The sequence below is a fragment of the Brachionichthys hirsutus genome, chromosome 13 (genome assembly GCF_040956055.1).
Source record: "Brachionichthys hirsutus isolate HB-005 chromosome 13, CSIRO-AGI_Bhir_v1, whole genome shotgun sequence".
In the NCBI taxonomy this organism is placed as follows: Eukaryota; Metazoa; Chordata; class Actinopteri; order Lophiiformes; family Brachionichthyidae; genus Brachionichthys; species Brachionichthys hirsutus.
In genome coordinates this window covers 3,889,315-3,917,302 of record NC_090909.1, presented here as the reverse complement: position 1 = coordinate 3,917,302, position 27,988 = coordinate 3,889,315, and the positions used below count along the sequence as shown (strand labels likewise).

The following is a 27,988-nucleotide window of genomic DNA, read 5'->3' as shown; positions in this document are numbered from 1 at the left end:
GCCGCCGCTGGTGCTGTGACTGTGTTGCAGTGAAGGTGCAGGGGCGTGACATTTTGCTGTACAAAATCGTCCTCTGTGTCGCACCTGCACCAAATCCAGTGCGGGTCACTGTGCGGGTCTATAAAGGTACGCGTGTGTGTCCGTTTAAGAGCGTGGCTCCAGTTTGTGCGACAACTCGAAAAGCGTCTGCTGATTGTCTATAATTTGCAGGTAGTGAACGCTCGCCCTCACCTCGGCACTGTCGGCGCCGATTACCTCGTTCCCTACGAGACGGGACAGAGAACGGGTGCATTAGTCGCACAGAAAAGCTTCAGGCTGGACTCAAAAACGTCCACATTCATTGACACGTGTCTGTTTCCAACACAGACTCAGACACAGTAAAACTATGAGAAATGGTTGCTTAGAAACTGGCCAAGGACTCAGATATGACTGCAGTGCCCTAACGCAGCTGCAGAGGGCGATAGAATCCTCAAAATGAATGGGTCCCGCAGCGTTCTTTCATCCAACATTAACATTAATGTCACAAAGCCGGAGCCAGAGGAGCTCCTGCCACTAAGACGTTGGACATTTTGTGAAGTCCGGGCCATTTCACATCCTGAATTCACGGAGAAGGCTTTACCTGGCTGGTCGCTTTGGCAGTGGCGGATCATTCTCACCGTGTCTGCAATCATGTGCTGTCGGTTGAGGAGAAGACATGATTTAACGTTGAAGATTTCAAACCTCCGACAGCATCTTACTGCTCCAATACACTAAAAAATACCTGCAGCATGACCCCGTCTACAATCCTGCTACCTCAGTCGTCGCCGAGCAGTTGTTTCTCATTATTGATAACAGAGCTGTAAACGTGCCACTTAATGGACTGAGGCTGGGCTGCATTGAATTTCACTTATGCAAATAAAGTCAATTAACTGAAGCAATAAATCAGACGGCTCGCCTCGACTCTCCTCTTAATTTCTACCCAAAGACTTTATTTCTAACTCCTGAAACGGGTTGTTTCTTTTCTTTATCTTGTTACTGAAGGAAACACTGAATTTTAGCTGCAGAGAGGCCATCCTGCAGTAAAACATATTTGCATAAATACTTACAAATACACTGATTACTGTGTAATCCTAGGGAGGAGTAGCGACATTTCTGAAGCAGAGGCTTTTCACCTCACCCACCAGGACCTTATCAAGACTGATGCTTGTCTTATTTTTACCAGCTTGTAAATGAAGAATTGTTTTTTTTTTTGATGACATGCTGCTGTGATTCATCACTGTAGATCAAATGCATGATGGGAGCAGCCATGCTCAGCAGGTACAGCCGGCTCAGGCTGCCAGCTCCTTCCGTCTACCTGTCAAAGTGTCCTTGTTCTCACTGGTTCGACCTTACAAGGCAGCTCTATAGGAACGTAGTTAAATTACAATATCCATAAATGAGGCCGGTGGGACATTTAGAAAATTGACTCTACTCACCAGCTTTTCAAAATTGACCAGGTTGTCATGGAAGGTCTTATTTCCCTCGTGGATAAAGGTGATATCTAAGCGCAGGAGACGAGAGAATCAAAGGCTCACTCAACAAAAAAACCATAAAGCATGGCTCTAAATGTTCGAGGAGGCCAAACCTTTAAGGAGAAGAGGCATAAAAGGTATCTTGGGAGGTTTCATCCTCTTGAAGGCTTCCCTGTAGGCTTTGTGGTTCAGAGACGGATCCTGAAGAAAGACGAAGGAAAGAGAGAGAGAGAAAACAGAGCAAACAAGAAGGAGGAAACAGCTGAAGGTTTGAAATTCAAATCAAAATAGATTTTTCTGCATCCATCTCTGAGCCTGTTGCGTAAATCTCACCGTGATGAGCTCCAACTCCGAGAAAAGTTTCTTGAATTTCCCCGGACATTTCTGAAATGGAGGCGTTTGGTCAGAATTTGATTTAATAGAAGCGTCTGCAACACAGAAAACAGAACGACGGGCGCGCTCACCTCCCACGTCTGGTTGAGCCTGCTGACGGCCGCTGTGTTCAGCCCCATGATGATGGCGAACGCAGAGTTCAGGTTTCTTTGGGCTTTACAACTGTAAAATCAATAGCGCTGATTATTGACATCATTCGAGTGTGTGTGTGTGTGTGTGTGTGCGTGCACGCGTGTTCTTACTGAGCTGCAATCTTGATGAACTTCTTCAGCAGCTGGACTCGTTTGTTGAGCGACACACACATGAGTACTTCGGACATGACCCACTGCTGGACCTCGTTGCAGCGCTGCAGCAGGACCGAGAGCGCCGCCGTGTGGCCCGTGCCGGGAGCACGGCTGAGGGTGTAGTACACCAGCTCCTGCTGCACGTCGGAGGAGGCGAGAGGGAGCTACTCGTTATTATTTTATCTCTATAGGACGACTGTATGTCTATTCGTAAATACTCAAAGCTCTTTCTTTTGCTCATTTTGCCTTTAACTAATTAAAAGTAACAGCCAAACATATAAAACCGACAGAGACAGTGTGTGTGTGTGTCTGTACCTCATGGATGGATTTGAAGAGGGTCCAGTCCAAGTGTGTGAGAGCAGCTGCCACATCCCAGGTGTTAATCCCCAAGAGCCGCACCGGCCTCCTGCTGAGCTCGGCACTGTCTGTTAACGGAGGCTGCGCACACAGAGAAAAGTAAATTACCTGCAAATAAACTGAACACGCTCTCCGGGGATTGTCTTTCAAAAGTAACAGGGCCATCTCTAAATGAGCTAGAGTAGCAACAATGCCTCGCCTCCACAATCAGCGACCGAACAATGAAGGGTCAAAAAACACAGCATTCAGCAGAAACTATATATCCCAGGGCGACGGCAGTGGAATGATGTGAAAGCTGAGAGGGGAGTGGTCAACCCTGACACGCAATTGTTCTGTGCAACTCTGGTTACAGGTTATCAATTCTGCCTTTGAGAGGCGGACACTGAAGTTAAAGTTGGCACACAATCACGCTGAATACAGCATAAACATAAAAATACAGCGAAATGTGAAAAGCATTCCCATTTTGGAGCTCCACTGTCTGAAACAACGGAATTGCAAACACTCTCTCCCGAGAGAAAACTCACAACAAAGTAATTGTGGCAATCTTTATTCTATATTATTGTAAGAAACTGGATGGAGCGTTCATGAAGAGTGGAGCCATACCAAGATCTCAGTGAGGTCCCGCCGACAGGCCACGAGTTTTCCCTGCGGGGTCAGAGACTCTGAATACACACAGTCGCTGGGCTGCAACACCCTCCGCTCTGTCAACACAAACACACACACACACACACACACACAACGGAAATCATTTAGATCCAACCCCAAACAATGAACCGAAAGCAAGCCACACAATGAAAGATCCACTTTGTCACTTCTACCACTGAATAGATGGAAATGCCCCTTGTAAAAGTAACCTGGGGCAAGAAATTGTGTGATAAATCCAAGCGCATGAGCTTCGGTCACGCGTGACCATGATGGTTGAATGTAACAAACATATGGGAGCGGATTGCTGCTGATGAGGCCCATCGGTTACAGCTCGAATGTCTCGATCGTGCATCACGCATGCACTTCTGTGTGTGTCTTTGCGTACCTCCCGTGTGCGACACCACGGCCAGCACCATGCCTTCTTCTGCCCGGTCCATTTTCTGGCCCACGATCCTCAGCAGCTCGTGGGCCTCCAGCGAGGGGTTTGTGTGGACGCTCAGGTAGGAGTCGGCGCTGACGTACACGCAGCAAATGACTGGAAGACGCAGGGGGAAGTCGCCGTCACGAACTCGAGCAGAGACAAATGATGCACGCTTGTAGAACGTTTTGTTTTTCATTTAATGAAAGATCTGTGTGTAAACGTGCACACGCGCACGTGTCTGTTACTCACCCTCTCTGGTCTCAGCTGCTGAACGAAGCTGCAAACAGTTTTCTCTCAAACTCAACTGCTGATACATTTGTTTACTCTGAGAAAAAGAAGGCGAGGAGGCTAATATTTACCAGGTTCTCTTTTTTTTATCATTTATAATATGAAAAAAATCCAACAATATGACTGCCTTATTGACTCCCCCCCCCCCACCCTGTCTCTTCCTCACCTTCTGATTTGGAGGGCAGTCATCCACAGTGCTGTGCGACAGAAACAAGCAAAACTTTAGGGAGAATTACAGGTAAGCATGGAAAATAACATCCACCCATAGCGGCAGGTGATGCAGAGTCAGACACACGTACTGTCTGCGGCGCAGAAGCTTCTGGAACTCCTTCAGGTCTTTCTCCAACGTGGGAAACTCGTAGAGATCTTCTAGAACGCACCGATACAGTGTCTGACAGAGGGAAAGACAAAACAAGCTCGTGGAAAGACTGCTCGGAAGGACTGGTAACTTGTTGCAGGAAGTCTTTTCTCTTTGGATGCTGAGGGAGAATGTGTATTAATTAATTGTTATTTTATTTTGGGACGAGGGGAAGCCCATTTTACCTCGGCAGTCCCGTTGGCAGGTGAAGCAAAAAGTCCATATTTAGACTCACAGTAAGACAAATTCCTTACATTTCCTTCAACCGTCACAAGACGCACGGCGGAAAATAATTATGTGGCATCGATGCTCAGCCGTCGCCGATGGTAACGACTTGCAAGACAAGCACATTTTAGCATTTTTAGCAACTGCAACCCACAATAACCCCCCCCCCCCCCCCAATCTCCATTCCAATCTTCATGTTACTAGGCAACTATCACCTGGGTTATGCACTCCGTATGAGATCATACCCACGCCAACCCTCGCAGTTCGGTTTCCACAGCAACCCGGCACAGCGCGTCGGAGCCCTCAGGCGTGTGAGATTGGATGTGGCTGAGAACAAACGGGATTGTGTTGCTCCGATTCTCGCACACCGTGTTGCAACCGACACTGGGATTTGAAATCCAATTCACGCCACCGAGGCAAAATACCGCAGGAACACGACGGATCGGGCAGCATTCGTCACAAGGAACAATGTAACAATCCAAATAGCTCCATTCAGTGAGTGGGAGACATTTTGAGGCGATAAACGTGAGAGGTGCCGTACCTTCATGAAGCTCCTGACGTGCTCCTCTTCTTTCAGGAAGTCCTTGTAGAGCCTGCTCCAATGGGATACGAGCTGCAGGACCTTCCGCTTCCTGAAAAGGGCGTCTTTGCTCTCCTCCTGGCCCCTGCAGCGGGCACTGCTATAGGTTCCAGTGGTCAAGGAGACAATGATGACAGCGTGGACGCTGAAATAGTGTGTGTGTGCGTGCTCGTGTGTGTGTGTGTGTGGTTGTGTTTCCCAGTAAGGATATTGCCCAAGCAGAGCCTGACAGAGGTCATTGGTGGACATGAATACCAAGTAGGTCACCAGGAAGTCATCCAGGAGCATTTCTGAAACACAGGAAACATAGCCTCATTCACTGCCAACGGTTGTGGGGGCAGACTGAAGTTTTTATTAATGGAATTAAAGTGTGCGATTTCTTTATTCGTTCCTCCCTTGATCACTGACTCCTTCGCTCTACTTTATGTAGGAATGGTGCCCTCTTTACAAAACACTGCAAATGGGCTTTAAATCCTCAACTCAGAGACTTATCCTTCTCATTTTCTATTTTAAAGCTCCCCAAGTAGCTTTAAAGGAGTGATACCTTTGCGTGAGCAACGGATCAAATGTCTGCCTGAAACGGTAAAAAGATAGGAAGTGATGAACCCGCAGAGAATTATAACTAACTCTACGTATCCCCGTAGCTCCATGTAGCTTTATAGCTTTCTTTTCGGGGGGGGGGGGGGGGGGGGGGGGGGGGTCATTCTTTTGCATTCATAGACCACTGTGCTGTTCAGTCTCACCGCCCTCACTGCATACTCTTTGGCTTCAACGTGCTCTCTAAAAGAAAACTTTGAAAATTAAAAGCACAAAAGAGACATGTAAAATGTAAAATAAGAAATGAGCACCGGTCATTTAGCAGCGACAGAGAAGGAGTATTAGTATTACTTATTACCTTAAATAGGTGGCATGTCTAAGGCATCATTCCAGCAAATTGAAACAACCGTGTCTTTTGCACAATGCGATGCAACAAGGTGGGAATATTCCGTTTAATCTGTTCAGCATTTTGAAGACTGATGTCTGGATTAGACATCTTCTTTGGGTTTGGTTGCACAGTGGGAGTTTCAGCTTGAACACTTTCTTCCGCGAATACATCAAACCTAATAATTCTATGTAGGTATATATTCTTATTTCCAAATAAACACTCCCATTGCTGCTTATGTTTGGAAATTATTTGCTGCCTCATATTAAGATTTCAAGCCATATTTTGTAGAAGAAGCAAACATTTACAACACAAAAAGGCCACAAGCTTTGTCTTGCTCCTGCGTAATATTCTTTACAGCCTCACAAAATGAAATTAATCTGAGTGGAGCTGCCTAATGCACCAGTGAGACAGCAAGTGTGTGTGTGTGTGTGTGTGTGTGTGTGTGTGTGTGTGTGTGTGTGACTCAGCAGGTGTTTAATGGGTAAGAACTGAATATAAACAGCCCTCGTGGCAAATGGGTAATGAGCTATTGTTGGCGGTGTCAAACTGTTTCCCCGACAAAATGCACGACCCAAATAAGGTTCTGTCTGGCAGAGAGCAGATGGAGCTGATACTTGATTATCCGTCTTCTTTTCAGAAATTCCATTTCCGTCCATTTCTGAGAAGTTCAGGTCAGACTGAGCTCACGTTCACTTTCCACTCCTTCATGAGACATTTTAGATTTGTGGGTGGAGCTTCTCCACCTTCCGTCTCCCACGCCCCTCTTTTGGCTCTCTGCGATGATTAATATCCATTTTCATTTTCAACATATATATGCCTTTTGCCAAGTCAAACATGAAAACCCATGCAGACCACCCTGATGTGTAACTCGTTCGGTTCTGACCTTGGGGACTCTGTCTGTTTTGAGAGAGAGCGATGGAAAGAAAAGGAGTAAAAGTGTGTGTGCTGAACTAATCGCCGTTACCTGCCGCTGCGTTTTTTGCGAGGGTTGTTTTTCTGTGCGTGTGCGTTTTGCAGATATGTCGGGGTAATCGCTCTCGCTGTGTGGAAGCATGTTGGAGCCTGTTCAACACGCCGCACTGCTAAGCCCAATGCGACAGCGCAGTGATGCTCGGCACCCCCCCCCCCCCCAGGGGGCCTCCACACAAACTCATGCTTATTAAACACACAGACCGGAGGATGCACACAGAGGCACACTTCAACTGCATCCCTGTTTTACTGCCTCTTACGCCGATAGGAACGCGCCCCCCTCCTCCCTTTTCGAATGAATAAATATCAAAGGGCCTTCCTCTACAAAGATCATCACAGTTCTCCCCCCTCTCTTTCCCTTCCCGACATTTATTTCTCACCCGTTCTTCTATCGCTTCCTGCAATTCAGTGAGACGGCTCCCCGTGGACCGCCGGGAACCGGCGGTGCTGAGGAGTCGAATAAAGGCGCCTTGTGTTCGCGGGGAACAAGCGTGAAGGGCTAGTCTTATAAGATGCAGGTCGGGACGTAGATCTCGGTGTGTGGGACGAGTAATATCGAATGGATCCCGGCTCAGCGGTGACACTGTGGTAATTACTTTTAATACATTATTATATTTATAGCAAGGATAGAAACCTAAAACTGCTCAGTAGAGCCCAGTGGTGACGGACTGAACGGTAAAACCGAGACGTCAGTTTAACAATGAAGAAGTTTGCAGCAGCAACGCTTCCTTGTAATTGTCTCACAAACTCATTTGAACATTTCAACTCTTGAATGTTCCTCATGCTTACAGGCGGAGCCGCAACGAGTGCCGCCACGCAGACAGAACGTGCGCACCTCCCGGGTTTAAACCCACTGAAAGGAATCAAAGAGATGGGGCACGGCCAAGCTCGGGCTGCGTCGGAACTTGCGTGGAGCTAGAAGTGAAATTCCTAAGTGGGCGGAGTGCTGCTTAAAAACCACCGTTGGCCAAACAGCAGAGACGAACATCCCAGCCGTGTTTTTGTGCCGTTGCGGCTGGATTGTGCCGACAGCTGCCCGCTCGCATCCCTGTGCACGACGCGCGTTCACCTCTGCACCGCGCTCACAAACTCACCGCTCTCCCTGCTCTCTGGCGTCCCTCTTTGCTCGTCCAACCGCAGGTCACTCAGCAGATGCTCCAGAATCTTGAGCGGCGTCCCCGACACCACCACGTACCTGTAAGACGAAGAGTCGCAACGGCCGTCCTCACTACAAATTGAGCACCAACTGCGAGCAATTCCATTCCGTAATCCCCCCCCTCTCGCTTCCTCTTTATCTTCTTCCACATCGTCATCAATGTAGCGAAAAGAGGGGACGTCAAATGTACAGATTTCAGAACTGCAGCCGTCTCCAAAGTCGTTCCTGTCCCCATCGCTATCGTCCCCATCAGCTATATCCTCCTCTGCCTTCGCGAGCGTGGCTAGCTCGGTGGTCATCTTCACATCTCAACACTTCCGGAGGAGCAGCGGGAGCCCGAGGCATCGCGTGCCCGGGGAGGGTGCTGTCCTGAGACATCTCTTGCCATCTCTCCCCGTCAGGTACGAGCTCCAGGGATCAAAACGCTCTCCCTGACAGCTCCGACAGAAGTGCAGAGATCCAACTGATTGCTGGTGAAGATGCCAAGTGCTGTGTGTATACACACACACACACACACACACACACACAGTACCCACTTAACCTGCTCGTCACCGACACTCCCAGCATTGTGCCTTAGGTCTTGGCACGGGCTGGCTCAAATACACACAAACACACTGCACAGAAGCAACTGGCATTTGTGGGAACGTACTTTAAAGCGATTACGCACATGAATATCATCCTAAATCCCCACATTGATTTGCAAGAGAAAAACGGTCTTGGTGTCATCTTTGCTCCCGTTTCAGCTGAAAACAAAACAGCCATTCTCCTCTTTATGCACTCTGCTCGAGGCTAAAGCATACATTATCTTAGAAACACACACACACACACACGTATGTTTAAGAGCGTGTTGTTGCAACTTGGGGTTTCCAAGTAAAACACGTAAAGAGAGGGAGGAGTATAATGATTATATGCTTTTCAGTGAGACGGGATGTTTTGAATGGCTTTCATCCAGGAAGAGGCGGGGCTGACCTCTTGTCGCAATCCTCCTCTCTGGACCCGCCCCCTGACGATGTAGGTGAGGGCCGGTCTGATGGCGACGTCACCGATGAGGCCACCCTTCGCAACACCAACACATCCCGTCCTCTCTCCTTCAGGCAAACCCTCCCCACTGCCTCCTGAGAGAGAGAGAGAGAGAGAGAGGAAGAACAGTTATAAAGTGAGGCAAGGACAAACCTGCTGGATGGTGATTTAAACGGATTATCCCATCATCAAAGGGAAGTATCACCTTCCTTCCTGCCTTCTGGAGAAATGTTGCTGTCATAAATAACAAAGGGGGGGGGGGGGGGGGGAGACCAGCAAAGCAGGCTGGCACTTGAAATGATCGGTTGCTCCCAAAATAAAAGCACGGCACAGACAGCGTAACCCGGCAGAGCTCCAGGTGCACAGAAAGAGCACAATACGGGACCGCCTGAGGCAAAGACAGAGCAATGAGAGGAGGAGGAAGAGATTAAAGGGAGAGAACAGGAGCAGGAGAGAAGGAGTAGCAAAGTGTCTCCTCTCTACAGCAAGCCAGAGGGATCGGGCATCGACAAAAGGAGTAACCTCTTCTGTATTCTACCTTTAACACACACACAAATTTACTTAAACTTACTCTAGTTTTATTTCAGGGGTGGAGCCTCCAATTTGGTGTAGAGGACGAGAAGGTCACCTTAATATCCTTTTCAAAAGGATAAAAGTAAATGCAACTTCTGGAAGGTAACTAGAACTTCTGAAGATCGCTGTTTGAAAAAGGTAATTTAATGTTTTGTGGCAACTTAATTGGATAGAAGGCTAAACATGTGCTCCTTTCAACATGAATAACATACGCATAAGGCATTAAAAACACTATTTAATTTAATACACATTAAACCAAATAAAATACATGAATGATGACAGATTTACCAGTGACTATATCCCACTGCCATTTTTATCAAACGTCCTTCCAACAACAAGAAAGAAATGCCCAAAGCTGATAAATAAGGCAGAGACGGCTGATGTTAAAAGATTCAACACTAAATTACATTTTGGGCAGGAAGCCTGACCGCACCCAGCGTGACGCTAGGATAACGGGCCCGGTGGCTAAACGGTGTAAAAGAGGCGCGCTGTTAAAACCACCAGAAACAAGAATACGAACACGGGCTTTATCACAGGAGAGGAACTCTTCTGTCCTTTCTTGTCTGTCTGTACCATCAACTTTATCAGCAAGCCCCGTAAATACAGTAAAAACAAAAAAGGAGATTATGTAGACATCATACGGAAATGTTCCTGATACGGTAGCAAACTGATCTTTTAGATAACACACCCCTCACACTCTTCACACAGAAGCCCAGGAAACTGAGCCAAGAGTGAGGGAAGGAGGAGGCAGCATTATTATCGCACACAAACACACACGATCAAACATCTGAAGACAAAAACACATCTCCCAGGGGCCCCCCTGTGCAGATATAACTAAATGTGCACACAAGAACAACATGGATGTAGCCTGAGAAAGAATGCAATCCATGAAAAGCAAAAACAAACAGAGCCCGGACTTAAGCAACGGGAGAGGAGGGAATATTACGCAACACGGAAGGAGAGAAGGAACCGGGGGAAAAAAAAAAAGCAAGATGAAAGGCGACAGACCGGGAATAAACGTGAGAGACAGTGAGAAATAAAACGGGCAGGGCTTGAGAGAAAGAGAAATAAGTTAGAATATGTCACTTCTATTCCAGGTCTATTCGTATACAGTACATGTTATACGTGAAGGTGCGTTTGAGTCAGCTGGAAATTACAGCACCACAGATCTGTGAATCAAAAAAAAGAGGTTAGCAAGCTCTCTTCCTCTCATAAAACTGCCAATAAATGCAGACGCATGTTATTTTAAAGCGCTCATCCGAGGCCGTAGATGGGGGCGGGGCAGTTATTCCAGGATGATCAAACTGCTGACAGCGACTCCACGCAAGTGCAACGCTCGAAACCCGAGTTCCCGGGACAGTCACTTAACCCCTGCTGGCAGGTGCCTCAGCCCTTTCCTTCCACTTCGTACCATCCCTTCCTTCGATTCATCCGTCTGCGCTTCCACCCTGCCTCCACCCATCCCTCTTCACCCGCTTTCCCTTTCCTCACTCAAGTCAGGTTCCTCCTCTGGCGGTCAGACTTTAAGCTCTAGAGGTTTTAGAGTTACTAGCGGGCCGATACGTGCACTTGCTGCGGTCCCAACTGAGTCGTAACTGTACAAACAACAAGCTCTCGCTCCCCCCCCCCACCCCACACACACACACACAAATAAAACAAGTAATATTTGTGCATAAGAAGAAAGAAAACGACAACAATATATATTTGGTCTCTTATGAAATCAGGATTTGTGTGATTTTCCTTTGCTCTCTCGGTCAGTCTGTTTTCACACACACACACACACACACGAGCTTCCTGTATGTGTGTGTGTGTGTGTGTGCGTCCTGCTTTCGTTCGGCTTCCCAAGAGGCCTAAAGGAACAACATACAATTAATCATAGTGTGTGAGTTTGTGTCTGTGCTGATGGCGACCCGGTCATATCTGTGACGTCGCAGCGCCAGGCCCAATTCCTGGAAATAATGGATAAGGATATGAAAACGGAGTATTTAGGTCAGCAGCGGAGACACAGGCAGCCACACACGCAAACAGTGCAACCAGAAAGTAGCATGGAGAGTGTGCACGTGTATATGCATGCATCATGCACGCTGTAGCCTTGTACAAGCCCCCGTGCAGGTTGCACATCTCACAGCGTGGACTAAAGTTACATCACCAGAGAAACGGCCCACACTGGAGCTAAAATCATAGCATAATAGATCAAGTGTAAAGTTATAATAAATACGATGACGATAAGATGATGTCCATCCTCCTGATGTCATTCATTCTGCTCTTCCTCCTCTTGGTTTCATCTCAACCATGCAAGTATTTCATTCATTCATCATCACCCTCCCTAAATCGCCTGTAAATGTCTTAAAGTAGATTTTACGTTGAAGATTTTCCCAGAATTCAGTTGAATTATTAAAATTTATTTGATTAGATTCATAAATAAGACTGTGAAACTGACCTGTGGTGTCAGAAACCAGCTTGTAAGAAAAGGCTATCAATCATTTTTCTGACAATCAGAGCTGACTCTGGAGAAAACTATTGAATTTCCACAGATACTTGAAAACCAGACTTGACGGCTTTCTGCACGAGTTGACATGTACAGCGTGTCATGTGTGTGTGTGGAAGTCAGAATTAAAGCTTCACACATTCGTAGTGCCGATAAAAAATACTTGTTCTAACTTTTGATATCAGGAAATCCTACAGACTCTAGAAATGGCCCGAGTCGGTCTCTCGGGAGCAAACGCACGTCTCCGATGTGGGATAAAGATCACCCTCTGCGCTTCCTGCCCTCAGGTGAGCTGACGAGATTATGCACTGCTGTGATTCACCGACGCCAACCCATGACGTGTCCACACTTACTCAGCCCGCCGCAGCACCGGCAGCGTGTGAACGCACGCAGACGCACAACTAAGCTCTGACATAATGATTACAAAGCTCCTAAAAACAAACGGGTGTGAAACGCCATGTCTTCAAACACTTCCGTTCGTCCACGCCCTTGTGTTATCAGATGATGCTCAAGCTTCCGCGTGTGATAAATGTGCATCCATTTAATGTGTCCTGCAGGTTTACTTGCACCACCGCTCACCCGGATTACGAGTAACCGACGCGCGCGTGCTTAAACGTGACGAGAGCGGTAACGGCATCGACCGCGTGATGATGTCCGTCGCCACTCGACTCGTACCAACCATACGATATCTCCCTGCAGATTACACGGTGAAACAAGTCCACAGTGTCGTCACTTCTTTGGAATGTTCTGCGTGGTTTTAATGACTTTACATTATTTAAATCTTAATCCCGCTCTCCACTCACCGCCTGGATCCTGTCAGGGAGCCGGTAGTTGTGGTTCTGCAGCAGCCGGCAACCGTCCTTGGCCAGCCGCTGGACGGCCTCCAGCCCCAGGCGGCTTGTCAGTTCCTCACGGCCGCATGTCACCATTCCTCCTCCTCCTCCTCCTCCGCCGCCTCCTCCGCCGCCACCGCCACGCAAAGCACACACTCCACCCAGCTGCAGCGCAGGAGGCACAAATATATATCTCAAGCCGCAGTCCCAGGACATGATGGAAGCTCTCAAGATGAGTTTGAGGGATGGAGGTCAGGAAAGATCAGTGTTTCAGGACAAAGGCCAACGAGCGCAGTCTGGGCATGACGCTGGAGCATGAAATAGCGAGTTTCAGTTGTCCCTTTATGTCCATGTGGGGAGAATGAGATGAAACAGAAATCTCTTTATCGCTCGTTCCTTCTATCGATTCCAGCCTGGAGGTCCCGTCACCTCTTCCACGTCTCTCTTTGTCTGAGTCTGACTGCTCTGGATCAGACAATCTGGCAGAGAAAGAATGAGTGTGTGTGATTACTAGTGTAAGTGGGCGGGAGTGTGCATCTGTGTGGGAAGTGTGTGTGCTGGCGTTCGAGTGACTCCTCCCTCCCACAGTTTCATGATTTATGGGGATTCATAGATCGTCAATCGTCCTTATGGAAGTGAGACTGTCCAGGAATGAGTGAAGAAAGAAGTAATAAAGAAAAAAAAGTAAAGTACCACCGAAGCAAAAATCGCTTTAAACGGACCAGAGTTTGTTTCCTCGGATGGCCCGCTTCGTTTGGGCAGGTGTGAAAACTCATCCAAGCTCTGGTGCGGATCAAACAAGCAAATGTGGGTCTCGGTTCGCTTGCAAGTGAACACTGGTTCGGTTCGTATGCGGCGTGAAAGCTCATGTGTGTGTGTGTGTGTGTGTGTGTGTGTGTTCCCTAGGGGGCTGCAGTTTGATGTTTATCACCAGTGGTGGGCAGCCGGGTCTGTTTGTTGTCCCAGGGACAGGAGAGAGGGGTATTTCACTTGGCTTAAAGCTGGTTGTGAGCTCAACTATCCCACGGTACCATGTTGTAGCAAAGGGGGACACAAACACACACACACACACACACACACACACTAATAACATTGCAGCATATTCCCAAGCTTCGTTTTGTTTTCTAGGAAAACTTGCCTCAATGATAATTCTTATCTGTGAGCAAAGCCTCATCCACATCAGCATTACATCAGAAGCCCCCCCCCCCCCCATCCGTCCCCCCCGTCCCAGCGCCGTTTCCTGTTAGCCTGCTGCTGCTTCCTGTCGCACAGACTGGTCTGTATCCGAGCGTTCGCTTTGCGCGGCTGTTCTCTCTCTCAAGTTCTTTTTTTTATTCCGTGGTTGTGTTTTATGTCAGTGATGAGCAGAAACCTGCAGGAAACAGATTCTAGACTCCAAGTTACAAGACAGCAAACTGGACAAATGTTCAATGCCTTGATTCAACTATTTTTATATATACACTGTGAAATCCATACACCAATGAAATACTACTTCAGGCCTCTAAAATTACCAAAATACTACAATACTGTGCCTCCAAAGCTGCATCCAGTGGCTTTGGGGGGGGGATAAGAAGTATTTATTTTAAATACAGAGCTACAACCCAGAGCATGTCTACCACTGGTCCACAGAGCATAGAATGCGTAACTGTTTAAATATAGTGCTTTTTTTCTCGTTTTCCTCCTTTCCATCTCTCAGAATGAATAATTGATGAAGAAAAAGATGTTTCCACTGCACAGACACAGGACAAGAGAGTAAACTGCCCCCCAATGCACTCTACCCTGACCGCATCCAGCTGGCTTTTGGGGGGGTAAATACATGAACTCGGTGACCTTTAAAAGAGAACAGCAGCCACAAAAAAGGCCTGTTGTATTACTACTCAAACCAAGACTAATTTGAGCCTTGGGTTGTGTCTGAAGGATCAGAATTCGGGGCAAAATAGGACGACATTTCCATGACTGAGTTGAAGCGGAAGATGTTCCTTACCGGGCTGCTCTCCTCGCTTGGTGTTCCAGGTTCCTGTTGGCTCGTCTCTGCCGTCTCAGAGTCCCGCTCCGATACTGCAACCGAATCACAGAGCTGAGTCACTAGTGATAACGCTTTGCATTCATTTGCATGACATTCTGGTCGTCTAAAGACGACCGAATAGAAATGACTTCTCGAGAACGCACACACACACACACACACGCGCACACACACTTACAGGCTTTGCGAGTCTTTCGGGCGAGAGCAGCTGCCAACTCACTTTGTACCTTTTGAAGAGAAGGGTTCAAAGTAAGACACAATAAAAATGCATCTTGCTGGATGGTTCACCATCTTTAGGGCACACATGCCAAAACTGACCGTCGAGGTGAGTCTCTCAAGAGCTTTCATCTGGAGAATCTCACTGCAGATATCCCTGTTTCCTTCAGAGTCCTCCTCTGACCTAGGACACACACACACACAATATACAGAGTTTTATTTACCAATGTTACTATGTTCCTCTATATCGCCCCCTGGTTGCCCGGGAGAGGAACTACACGCTGTGAACGCTTCTCAGCTGCACGTTCTCGTACACTTTCAGCATTTATAAGAAGAAACAAACAGAAAGCTTGTGATGGGGATTTTCATTATTTTCCGGTATTTTAGAGTGAAAGGATCGTCTGCAAACACAACCATAACACATAAATACAGCCCTGCCTATGGTAACTGCGCAGCAGGGGAGTGCGAGTGTGAGCATTTTATGTTGTGAAGCGTTGTATGTGCACGGTTTCTTTTCCTTCCTTTATAACGGACATCCATCTGTGCACCCTCTTCGCCCTTTCAAGTGGTTTTATTTTATATATCTAGCAGCCACACCCTTCCATTGATGTTAGCTGGGCTGTGTCTTCTGCAGGAAAGCAGCCCCTTTCATGTTCATGTTTTCAGAGCGCAGATAGATGTATGAATGTCTAGGATTTGTTTCAAGCATGAGTTTATCTGTGAACACCTTTATGTGCATTTCCGCGTGCATGTGTGTGTGTTTGCTGCATTGCCAAGCGGTTGTTTTTGGGTAAATATGCTATTTTTCCACAGTAATAATACCAGTTTGTGTGTCAGCAAACACTAGAGGGCTCCTAACATAATAATGTATGTTATTTTACAAGTCTTTCTCACCTTCACAACAGAAAAACACAAAATAGATTTTCATCAGCAGATCCCAGTGACAGCAGTAACAGTGTGTGTGTGATTTGATGAGGGAATAAAGGTTGGATAGATGCAGCCCTGGATGCAGACAGAGAAGAAACTAACGGAGAGATGAGACGAACCGTAGCATGACCTGAAGGTGATTCGGTTTGGTGGAAGATTGCATTCTCCATGTGCTTGGAATGGTTAGAAACAAAAGCAATTTGACGTTTGGGTTTTCCTGCTTTCAAATAAAATGGCTGATATTTGCACCTGCTGGAGGAACTAGCAAGCAGTCGTAGCGGCTTGATTAAATGATGTCCGTCTATAGGGCATGCTAATCAGATGTGTGTGGGAGCGAGAAAAATAACAATAAAGGAAAACGCATAAACCTGGCTACTGTGTGCACATGTGGTCATGCTATAAAAAGAAACAAATCGAAATGCTTGTGCCCCACATTGTGGATTTGTGGAGAAGGAGAATGTGGTCTTTGCCAAAACCAGAAACCGGTTGAGCTCCTCTCTAGACAAATGTTTCTCTGGTAGAAGTGTGTTTGTCTTTGGCTTTTTGGACCACAGTAGACACGATTCCAGCAAGAATATTTCCTCCTCCAAAGACATGGTGTCATATTTTAGCTCCAAGCAATTTCGCACCTCCTGTGCTTTGATATGCAAAGAACGATGTATTTCAAAAGCAGTAGAACTGGAAAGTTTATTATTGGGGTTAGTGTTGACTGTATGTATATAAAGTATATAACGCGCTGAATAGAATTCACTTTATAATGTGGGATGTGTCATACAGGTACATGGAAAAGACACATCAAAACACATATAGTGAGAAAATAAAAACATCCTCAAAGCAAAACGTAGACATAGTCTGAACTTTAAATGAACAAAAAAACGACAACCTCTGCGGCGCCACCGGCGTGAAGGACATCTCTTCACCATTAAACTTTAATGCATTTCTTCCACAGATCTAAAAATGGACTATATTAGCATGTCTACCCATCACGCGGAGGATGGAATAGAGAAAACAAGAGCGCTTTTCCAGCTTTTGCATTGAAGCTGAAGACTAACAGGACAGAAATGTTATTTGTGTAACCTGCGGGGTTTATTTGATTAATAGGGAATATTAAAACCTGCTTGATGCAGCGTTCTTGTTCAAATCTAGCTCATGAAATTACTATTTCTGGAGAGCGCCGTCGTGAACAATGGACTAGTCAGCTTAAATGACCCCAATGTACCCGTAAGTAAATATTATTGTTCACACACAGCAACCCCTTTTACATCCTGCTGGTAGTGTTGACGCAAACTGATTAAAGGCGGGCACTGAGAAACGTCTGCCACACACATTACTGAGGACATAAACCCATTCAATTAGTACCATGTCGTTCTTAGGCTTCACAAATAATGAATTTGCATCAAGACGGAATAATTTATAGAGCCATCAGGATCAATGATGCTGAACTCATTCAACTACAGGAAAAAGACAGCGTGATGATGCGTGACGAGCGTCAAGGTCAGACACAACTGACAACACATGCAGATGTGCTTTTGATGCACGTCACTGGCAACATAAGGCGAGCCCTCTCCTTTTTAATGCATGCTAATCCACCCTCAAGTCTCCAAGAAGAAGCCTGTGATGGAACATCGGGCGTTTTCCCCGGCACGGCTACAACTACGCTTTTCTCCTTTCCATCAACGAGAAATAAGAGACCGCCGAGCGATGTGTCACGGAGAGAGTGACAGAGATGATGCCTGAGGAGAAACGGCGCGACAGAGGCGCTGCAGCCGAGTGCCTCCCCCAGATCTCCTCTGTAATGTATATATAGACGAGTAACCGGCGGGGAGCGTACAGTAGGAGCACATGTAGGATGGCACAGATTAATATAGCATTCAATTCCCCTTGCTGCTGTGCCTCTCCACTGGCATCTGTAAAAACCCTTTGAAGTGAACGTGTATGAATGTGTTGATGTTCACCCTGACCCATGCACCCCCCACCCTCTCTCTCTCTCTCTCTCTCTCTCTCTCTCCCTCCCTCTCTGAGTGACAGATTGAGTTCAGTGACAGCCTCAGCAGGAATCCCACATGCAGAAGCAGCAAAGCAGGGAACTCTGGCTAATGCCGCTGTGTGTGTGTGTGTGTGTGTGTGTGTGTGTGTGTGTGTGTGTGTGTCACAGAGGGAGGATTTATAAATGCTGAATTAGATTATGTTTCTACCTGGGACTTGAAGGAACTCCATCCTTGAATAATTATGTCAGACAACTAATTGTCTGACATGTTGTCCGTGTGAACGGCTGCATGATGAATGTCATGTCGAGGTGGTCTGCTTTATTTTTAATCTGATGTGTGTATCCTGTCAGCGAGTCAAGCGTGGCAGCAGATTACGGTCTAAATGCAGTTTTACAAAGACAATTTGGCTGAATTGGACGTTTTGTGCTCATTTCCATTTCCGAGCAGCAAAGTCAAATTTCTATTCACACTTACGGACTGCTGGTCCCACCTCCCGAGCGAAACTGGACGTATGGGGCCAGTTGCAGGAGGAGCCTAACAGCATCTGGCCACTCCCCCTCATTGGATTGAAACTCACAAGAGGCAGAGTCACACTCCTCAAAACTGAACTGGTAGTAAGAATTGGAGTCTGAAAACACCACCCGCTGGTCCACTGAGGAAAGAGAGGGAAAACATGAAAGTAAATGCAAGTAGTAGGTTATTATTATTATTATTATTATGTGTGACCGCTAGACTAATAATAAAGTTATAAAAAAAAAAAGTAAGCACACAATAAACAGTTCATCAATGTCAATACAGTTTAATCTAGGTGTCTGATTTTAATTAGCTCAATAGCTAATATATAATATTATATACAGACCATATTTGTAGGATTTACTGTATATTATATTAACATATGATGAAAAGGATCATGAAGGAATTCTACTCTGAGGTAAAACACCTGGTGAACTTGTTCACCGTTTATTCCTTTACAGATTTTTGCTGATGTACATCCTACACACGCGTTTGTGTTTTTTTTCGGGTTTTTTTTACCAGACAGGAGGATTCCCAGCTCCAGCAGCACCTGCCAGACGCGCACAGCAGTCGTCCGACAGCGCACGTAGACGCACTGGTTACACAGCCACTGCACCAGCTCCACGCCGACATAGCTGCGGCTGTTAAAACACGCACATCATCAGCACACTCGTAAAATCGCACTGAGTTGCAATACTGGGCACGCGCACATACGCGCTTCTTCCCTCAGCACAAGTCTTGCCTTTTTTTATTTTTAATCAATGCTCATTGATTATTCATTAGTACCCTTAAACACTGACTACGATCTGTCTGCTTTCAGTCTTTGTGTAAGTCTTCACACATGTGAGGGCAAAGACTTTGAAGAGCATAGATTTGCATTACATTCTATATTGCGTGACAGCGCACGCATTCCCAGCCTAAAGGACAGCCTGACCAGCCGATGAGAACAGGATCGGCGTACGCGCTCGGCCAGACGCGTTGACTTAGCGCTGCACACAGACGAAACGTACCGAATGATTCTCGCCAGGTGGATCTTGTCTTTGGCCGGGTATGGTCCGTGAGAGAGGAACGCGTTCCTCACGGTCCGACCGGCGCACGGAAAACTCTGGGAACAAGACTGAAACACAAGGCGACGTCGTTAGTTTAAAATGTCAACACGAAACTACGTTTGAAAAGCGCTGGCATTAAAACGAGGAGTTTCCACGCACACGCTGCTGGCACGATGCGATCTTCTGATGGCATTACTGACAAAACAAAAAACTAGTGTCAAGTCTATGGTGCAGTATATTACTTTGTAGGGCGTAGTAATCATATGGTGGTTAATAACCCACGCAAAGGCTGCTTTCGCTACTGCAGACGCACGGACGGGACAGTGGAAAGCGGAGGAAGCAGAATTAAAACTTTGATCCTCTGATGACGATCAGGAGGTCGGCTACCACGACCCTCACATGCACCAGTTTATGCACCGTTTAAATATGAGAATAAAGGGAGTTGGACGTCCCCCTAAATGCTGCGTGAGATTTAGACCTTGTGCTATAGATGGTTGGACTCGGGGCCCGAGGAGAGCAGAGCGCTTGTGTGGCGACACGCAGCTACCGCTGAGCCGCTCCACAAGGACAACTCGCTTTCTCGCTCCCCGGGGAACGAGGCGCTGACGGCGCATGTCTGCTATAATCCTGCACTCGACCCTACGACCGCACGTTAATAAATCTGTTCACATTGGGATGCTCATTCCGTTCCGTCCATTCGCCCGTTTACGTGCTAAAGCGCAGACCTGACTTTCCGTCTTTGCTTTGGTGGCCGTGTGGGAGGAGATTTTGCTCGTATCTGCTCTTCGAGAAGACACCATCCCATGTGACTGGGATAGAAGAGAACGCAGTCGATTCTTCCGTGGATTGGAACAATAGGCGTGGGAGCCTGGGAATCTTTGAACACCAGTAGCAGATGATCCTGACGCTATTCCTACCTGCAGAAACTTGCCCATCAGTGGTGGGAAAGAGGCACGCTAGCGGCAGCCACACGGATTTAATCACCACAGGTTTTAAAAGTAGGAGATTTACAAAGAAGGAAATGCATCCGGTGTTTCTGCTGCGTCTGTCTCTCAGACCGGATTTCATTTATGCTGAATGCAAACATGCGTGCGTGTGCATGTGCATGTGCATGTGCGTGTGTGTAATCTCACCTCCGACGTCATCTGTATTGAGGCAAAACAAAAAAGTTTCACTTCACAGCAAACACCAAGGGGGATGACATCACCTGTGTGTGTTTTTGCTCACCTTGTGGGCAGTGGGTCCGGTACTCGGTCCGGCGATAGTGTCAGGTGATTGCTGTCAAAAGGAAATACACACAACCTATTAGCCAATGAAACGCACAGTAAACACACTGAACAAACACGACCAGGGAAGGAGGACCGTTTTGTCATTTAGAAATCGTGAGTCAGGTTTTTTTGGTTAAATCAACAGCGGGAACAACCACAACACACACACATTTCCTGGTGACGTTTAACGCTTTACTGTACAGTCACACACACACACACACACACACACACACAAGGATTAGATCAAGCAGAGTGGAAACAGCTCTGCTAGGCTCAAATGTCATTTAGTGACAGACAGTTCACAGCCTCATCCTCAGAGTTGCGCCATAATTCTCAACAGGTTCTGTGAGTCTTTCTTGATTTGTCTATGACGAATATTATAATTCAACTGAAACATTAAAAAAGAATCTGTGAAATGACACATTAACTCCCATATCACTCATTATTTTATCGTGAAGTTGTTCCAGCCAATCACATCTGTGTCTGTCCAATTTTTTTAATGGAATTCAGCCATTATTCGTACTGATATTTATTTACACCCTTTAATTTCCACAGTGAGAAATCTGTGAAAAGTAGAGGTCGACTTGTTGGCCCATATTATAGATAATTTAGAGCAGGGAAAAGGCTGTAATCCATTGACTGGACAATTACATTCCACTGCGCCACCTTGACATCTGCAGAATAAGTTACTGAAAAGTCTCTAAAAAGAGAGTAAATATATAACAATATATTGATTCTAATTCAGTTAGTAGTTCACTCCCTGGGCTTTTTGTGGACCTAAGATGGTGAATGATGCTCTAACGGACCTGCAGGTTTAATGAAATACCTAAATACCTGATCATGGTGATGCTGTGGTGGACCCAGAATAATCATAAGCGGCAGATCCTTCATCTTTTTCTTTCTTCTTGTCCCGTGAGGGGGTCGTCCAAACCATCAAAGTCTGGTCTCTCTGACCTTGTCTCCAAATCGTCTAATCTTCACTGTCCCCTCTTATCGCCTCATTTCTAATCCTATCCAACCTGGTTACTGCAGGAATTTAAATATCCAAACAATTCAACCCAGCAGAGAGATGAGAGAAAATATTTTTCCATTGAGCGTTGTCAATAAATGCTATGGTGCAAAAGTCATTTAGTCTTATACAATACTTCATCATTATCGCTGGATAATCTTATGGAAAATACCAAGCACAGGCCATGCGCTCGGAATATCCTCCATAAAATTCAAATAGTGGAATCCTATTAGGATGACAATCACGTTGCCAGAAAGAAAGATGGATGAGAAGAGCGCAACTCTGACTGGAGCTCAGTCAGTGAAGCACGATCCCCGACGGAGACGAGGGTTTGATTCTCTCTGCAAACCTCAACAGAAAGTCAAGCCTGCGGAGGCAACTGCTCCTTCCCTTCATCACACACCGGCTGGCGTTAACAAACCACCAGATTACGACAAACGGCGAGAAACGGAAAGCCCAAATGACGGGACAAGCGAAAAGCACCCGAGCAACCGTGGAGGACCGATGTAGCTGCATAAACACAAACGAACAGCATGCATGAGAAGAAAGGGGAAAGCGAGCGTGACAGATGGAGGGAGAGGGACGAGGCAGTGATGGAGAGATCATTTTAAATGCATGAAATGGAATAAGAAAAAAAAAAGTAAGATGACGAGAGGCAGGAGAGCAATAAATGGAGGTGGCTTTGAGCTGCAGAGCAATGTGTGAACCTCATTAGAGCGGTGACGCTGTCTGGGACGTCTCACACGCAAGTGGGCGACTGTTCACACACACACACACACACACACACACACACCCTATCCAGAGCAAATGGTTGATTCACTCTCCCGTCTGTGTACTAAAAATTATGCCACAGCAAGCAGTCGGTTAGCTTAGCATCATTCGTACAGAACCCGGACAACAAGCTAAGCTAAACAGAAAGTAATGAGTGAATTAAATCGACAAAGAAAACGAATCGTCCGCTGCAGCGAAATCGATGGAATCCATGAGAACGCCAGAAGGACGCTGGCAGGAAGTTCAATTAACACATTTCTACAGATTTGTGCACATTTCAAGGCAATTTAAAATAACTTTTTGGGGGGGAAAGGAGTGGAAAGGTTTTGTGAATGTCAGTGCGAATGTCCTAAGAGATATCACCAAAGATGGGAGATTTATTTTTTCTTCTTTCTTTGTTCAAGTCTGTTTGGACCCGGGGGGGGGTTAAGTAGAGCACACGAGCCAGCCGAGCAGACAGACTAAAACAAATTGTTTCTGACTCGACCGATCTCTTTCTCGCTGCATCGCTCCCTCTTTTGTCTTGGTTGCTCTATCTCGTCTCTCCATCTCTTTGTCTCCCTGTCTGGTGAATGCAGATCTCTCAAGAGGTCTTTGTTTTGTCCGCCATCGTCTCTTCTTACAAACACACTCAATTACACACACACACACACACACACACACCAGCGCTGGAGGAAGTTTCATTGTCTGCACCTCGGTTTCCTTACAGGACACGTCACATGGCGCTCGGTCCATTGCTGCCAGAGGATACTGACAAGAGGAAGAAAAGACTAGATGAATGAGGGCTATAAAGCGAGAGCACATGCTGACACGCTTATCCGTGTGATGACTTCAAAGAGTGTGTGCAGAGGGGGGGGGGGGGGGGGGGAGTGGGAGCAGCAGAGGGCAGGGTCATTATCTGCAAGAAATGAATTACTCTTTCAGATTGCTGCGCACAGTGAAGAGCTGAGGCGCGGAATGCCCGGCGAGGCCCCCTCAAACACACTGAGCTCCCGTCGACTCCGATTGACCCGTCACGAAAGAAAGTCCAAATGGAGACATCATAGCGGTGACGGTTCAGTGGCAGCAACTGTAATAATTAGCTAAAACCAGGAATGGTTGGCCGTGCGAAAAGAAAGAAACCATCAACTTTGGGAATTTTATTTCTAAAAAAAGTGCTATATAAATAAAGCTTATTATTATTATTATTATTATTATTATTATCAACTTTTGCATGGATCTGGATGAAGGCATGGCATCTTTCTCTTTCAAGAACTCCAGGGTGGCTACTTTGATGATGCGCAGTTTGTGGGAATTTGGATTATAGGGTATAATTTAATTAGAAGGGGCTGTTGTGCCCGGGCGGAGGTAAGCACTCCATTGAGTCCCCTTATTGTATGATTGAATCAAGCTATAATCGATATAATGAGAAGATATCATGTTGATATATCAGAGTAGACGTTTTCATTTAGATCAATATTACTGTATATGGAAAACATGTCGTACTTTGAACGAGGCTGAATGCCGATTCCTGCTTTTCTTGAGGTGATTTCAATAATAACAGACCTTTCAGATTGCAGACAAAAGGCTCCGATGTATTCCACTCGTGTGTTTGTTGGAATCCAGAGAATGGTTCTAGTGACGTGTGTAAATTTACACACACAAAAATTAACGTGAGACGAGTCTCTCTCTCTCTCTCATTTGTCCTTTCATCTTCTGGTGCTGCGTATATAATGCATATATAATGCGAACTATTGCTGGCAGAAAGAAAACCGCAAGGCAAGCCTGTGTTTTTCTGCATGCAAACTGCAGACGTTTGATGATCGGAGGAACATTATGAACTCTCGTGGCAGCGGTAATCTCATTTTATGGCTAAAAGCATCATTTTATTATATTGTAAGACATAACAGAGAACACTGAAGCAGGATTGTCAAAGGAGCAGATGACGCTCGTGCAAAATCGAAGACGACAGATGGCTCTGCCTGACAGAATTAGTCATTTTCACCCCATGAGCCGTCGGTAACCATCAGAGAAGCACAAGGCCGTAACGTGGGAAAACTACTTTACGTCACGCGTTCAGGACTTTTGCAATATTAAGACAAAAAAAAAAGAAAATGTATCACGTGGCAATTATCAAATGACAAAAGGTGTGCGGAGGCGTCGTCTCGTGAGAGAGGCTGCTCATTATGTAGAATAGGTATGTTGTGTTTTTAAGGAGTTGCCGATTTTGAGCGCGACTGTTGTGCAACGCAGGAACGAAGCGCAGTAGTTTCTCTTTCTCATCTTTGGGGGGGGGGGGGGGGGGGTATTTAAGTGCATAATATCAGCCATACCTTTACACTACTTACCCACGCCTCATCACACACACACACACACACACCGACTCAGATGAAGACAGGAGGGGGGGGGAAGACTCCCAATTTGCTTAAAGTATTCACAGGAAATTAACACGAACACAAATGTGACACAACATATCCTCTGGTTTGAGTGAGACTTGGAATCCCATTCCAGTGTTCAAGGTTCTGAACCAGACTAGACTCCGTCCTGAAATTCATTACAGGTAGGATTTACACATAATCGATGCGTTACCACAAGCGAGACTTGATCATCTAAACCTTTAAGCCATTACTTAAAATAATATCTGACACGGCAGAATCTTTAGCACGTTTGGAGCCAGCGGGACCGGGAGCCCCGGCGCTCCGATTCCGTCGTACAAAACCAGACGTGTGCTTTTCTTGATGATGATGAAGATGAGCAGAGGTGACACCGTGAGCAGACAATTCAGCTTGTTCAGGTATGTCCGTCCCACATCAGGGCATGCCATGTCACACACGGTCACTGCTTAGTAGAGCGAAAACTAAAAACGGCACCAAAGGACTAATGAGGTTAATTCTAGATGGGTGATCTACAAATTGGCCCCCGTTTGGTTTGGGCATGCTAAAAAACAGTGATATAATGTTCACGGCATAATTTGTTGGTTGGCTAGTCCAGCGGGATTATACAAAAACTACCGGACCAATTTATAATACAGTTTTTCTCACTCGCTTTGGTGCTTTTCTCAGATCAGAATGAAAATTCTCGTAACTATTAGTTCAGCCTCCACAACATTGAGTTATTTGTGCACATCGTAGCAGCACGTTCTCCTTCCTCTGAACAAATTATTTCCTAAAATTCCCTGCCATTTAACAACATTATCATTTGCTTATGTCATGTCAGTCAAAATTAACTATACTTTCTGGACGCTGAATAGTCGTTCCCAATAAAACTAATACCGGTAGTCTTCCGGTCATTGATTGACTCATCACATATAGGAAATTGTTGTACTAGTTATCAAATTCTGTCAAGCTAATTTTGTACCTTTCTTTACGCGCTAGCAGCCATGGATGCAGCATGCGATGACATCCCAGCAGAGATTCTTTCCTCGCTGCATTGCAAGGGATGATATCCGTTGACATGTGGCCAGACAGACAGACGCATCCGGACGCGCCAGAATGATCTCCCCATGTTCAGGTACAATATGTACTGTTATAGTATTCCCATTTGTGCACCCAAAAGGGAGTTTCTTATGTTTGTTCTAATCTAAATAAGTGACTGTAGTGTTCTTTTCTTTTGCACAATGCTGTAGAATTGCAAAGAGCCTATCCAGTAATACTTACGTATTCAGCGTCTTGTATACTCGCTTGCTCCCCAACTACAGCAATGTGTAACTTTACTGTAGTTTTCAAATAGCTGTAAGTGTATAATGCTGTCTGGAGCATTTTCAGGTCATGTCACCAAGTTTTTTTGTTTGTTTTTTTTACGTTTTGAGCGACTGCTGTGCAAATGTTAGTAGTGATGTGAGAAAATTGTTTTTCATGAAATTTTCTGATTTTCTCACTGCATAAAATGGACCTCGACGAATATATGATCCACGTTTTCGGGGGGGCTGAGATGAACACGTGCAGTTTGGGGCAGACAAACAAACATCTGGACCCACCAGATGTAAACGGTTGGCCGTTACAAGTACAGTAACCTTAAATTATGGATACAGCTCTGCGAGTCCCAGTTTGGGTGAGGTTTGATTGAATTATAGGGGACGCTTGGTGCTTCTGGTGGAGGTAAATGCGCTTTGCGTCGGGCGAGATGCTAGATTATCCATTTCAATAAATGTCCTTAATTGCTGACTCCTTTTGGAACGCGAGGATCTGTTAAATTGTTTTTAGTTAGTGGATGGCTGGAAGACATTTAAACATCGAATCTGCGTGGGGGGGGGGGGGGGGGGGGGTGGAAGCGTTGCCTTGACTACCGGAGTGTGAAGGTGTGATGTCGAACAGCAAATTGCTTATTATGAATATAGCTCGCGCGCTCGAGCACGCGCGCGCACTCTGCGACAGGAACGCTCGTACTAAAATGACAACACCTGAGTCGTGACGGCGTTACGAAACACCCCCGCAGCAGGGCGCTGTCGGGGGGAAAAATGAAAGGATGAAGCTGTCCCGCCTTGGCCGTTCGTCAAACATTTAAAAATAAAAAATAAAAAATAAAATAAACAACCCAGAAGGACGAAGAGTCAACGGAGGGACTGAAATACTCACGCTCTTCTTCCGCAGGTGCAGTCCGTGCTTGAGCAGCCCTGGCAGATCCCGGATCTTGTGTTTGAGTTGAGCCTGGTCCCGTGCGCTCCGGTGCCACCGTAAGCCCGCGAGCAGGCTGTCCTCGGCGGGCTCGGAGTCCTCCATGGTTCCCGTCGCTCCGCTCCGCTCCGCTCCGGCTGGCTGTCTCTACTGTATCCTCGCGAGGCGCACCGCCGCACGCGCCCGCCGCCTCGCGCTCATACTCGCGGCGACCTGCATCTGCTGCAGCCGAATCGCGCGCAGCAGACCGACGCGTCGCGACGCTGCTCCACCCAGTGGCTCGCGCGTCCTGCTCGTTAGTACCACCTGGTTGATGTGTGTGTGTGTGTGTGTGTGTGTGTGTGTGTGTGTGTGTGTTAAGGGAAATGTTGCATCACTTCACTTATAAACTGACCCGATAAGGGACAAAGGTGCGTTTGAAATAGCCACACTCTCACCGCGGTGTTCGTGACGTTTAAAGTTTTATTTTCATTCGTTCTAAATTCAATACAATGCAAACTCTCTGGGGGGGGGGGGGGGGGGTATAGGAATACGTCATCACGTCACCTGGCTCAAATTTCCATAGGTAAACAAGGGACAGCAACAGAGTGTTTGAATGTCTAAAATAAACCAACGTGGTGCATGTTA

At 46.4% G+C, this 27,988-nt stretch overlaps 1 protein-coding gene across 1 annotated transcript; it reads right to left on the bottom strand.

Annotated features, from left to right (window-relative positions):
- Window positions 1–144: 144 nt before the first annotated feature.
- Window positions 145–27,466, bottom strand: rapgef5a (Rap guanine nucleotide exchange factor (GEF) 5a). The gene is made up of 26 exons (XM_068747250.1): window positions 27,323–27,466; window positions 20,949–20,999; window positions 19,683–19,789; window positions 19,192–19,313; window positions 18,634–18,811; window positions 15,347–15,428; window positions 15,207–15,255; window positions 14,990–15,063; window positions 12,976–13,170; window positions 9,061–9,206; window positions 8,030–8,130; window positions 5,253–5,331; window positions 5,003–5,147; window positions 4,178–4,269; window positions 4,045–4,075; window positions 3,840–3,915; window positions 3,555–3,704; window positions 3,128–3,225; window positions 2,483–2,605; window positions 2,126–2,304; window positions 1,955–2,045; window positions 1,824–1,874; window positions 1,604–1,691; window positions 1,455–1,519; window positions 620–674; window positions 145–263 (listed from the first exon to the last, which is right to left on the bottom strand). Exons 1-26 carry the CDS (start codon window positions 27,464–27,466, stop codon window positions 145–147), a joined length of 2,691 nt encoding a protein of 896 aa, XP_068603351.1.
- Window positions 27,467–27,988: the final 522 nt, after the last annotated feature.

Bases quoted from the DNA above. Each gene is read 5' to 3' on its own strand.
- rapgef5a (XM_068747250.1), bottom strand. From the start codon at position 27,466: ATGGAGGACTCCGAGCCCGCCGAGGACAGCCTGCTCGCGGGCTTACGG. The intron at 19,790-20,948 runs GTGAGCAAAAAC...CTTGTGTTTCAG, and splicing joins CCGGACCCACTGCCCACAAG to TCTTGTTCCCAGAGTTTTCC. The intron at 3,705-3,839 runs GTGAGTAACAGA...TGCGTCTTCCAG, and splicing joins AGCAGCTGAGACCAGAGAGG to TCATTTGCTGCGTGTACGTC.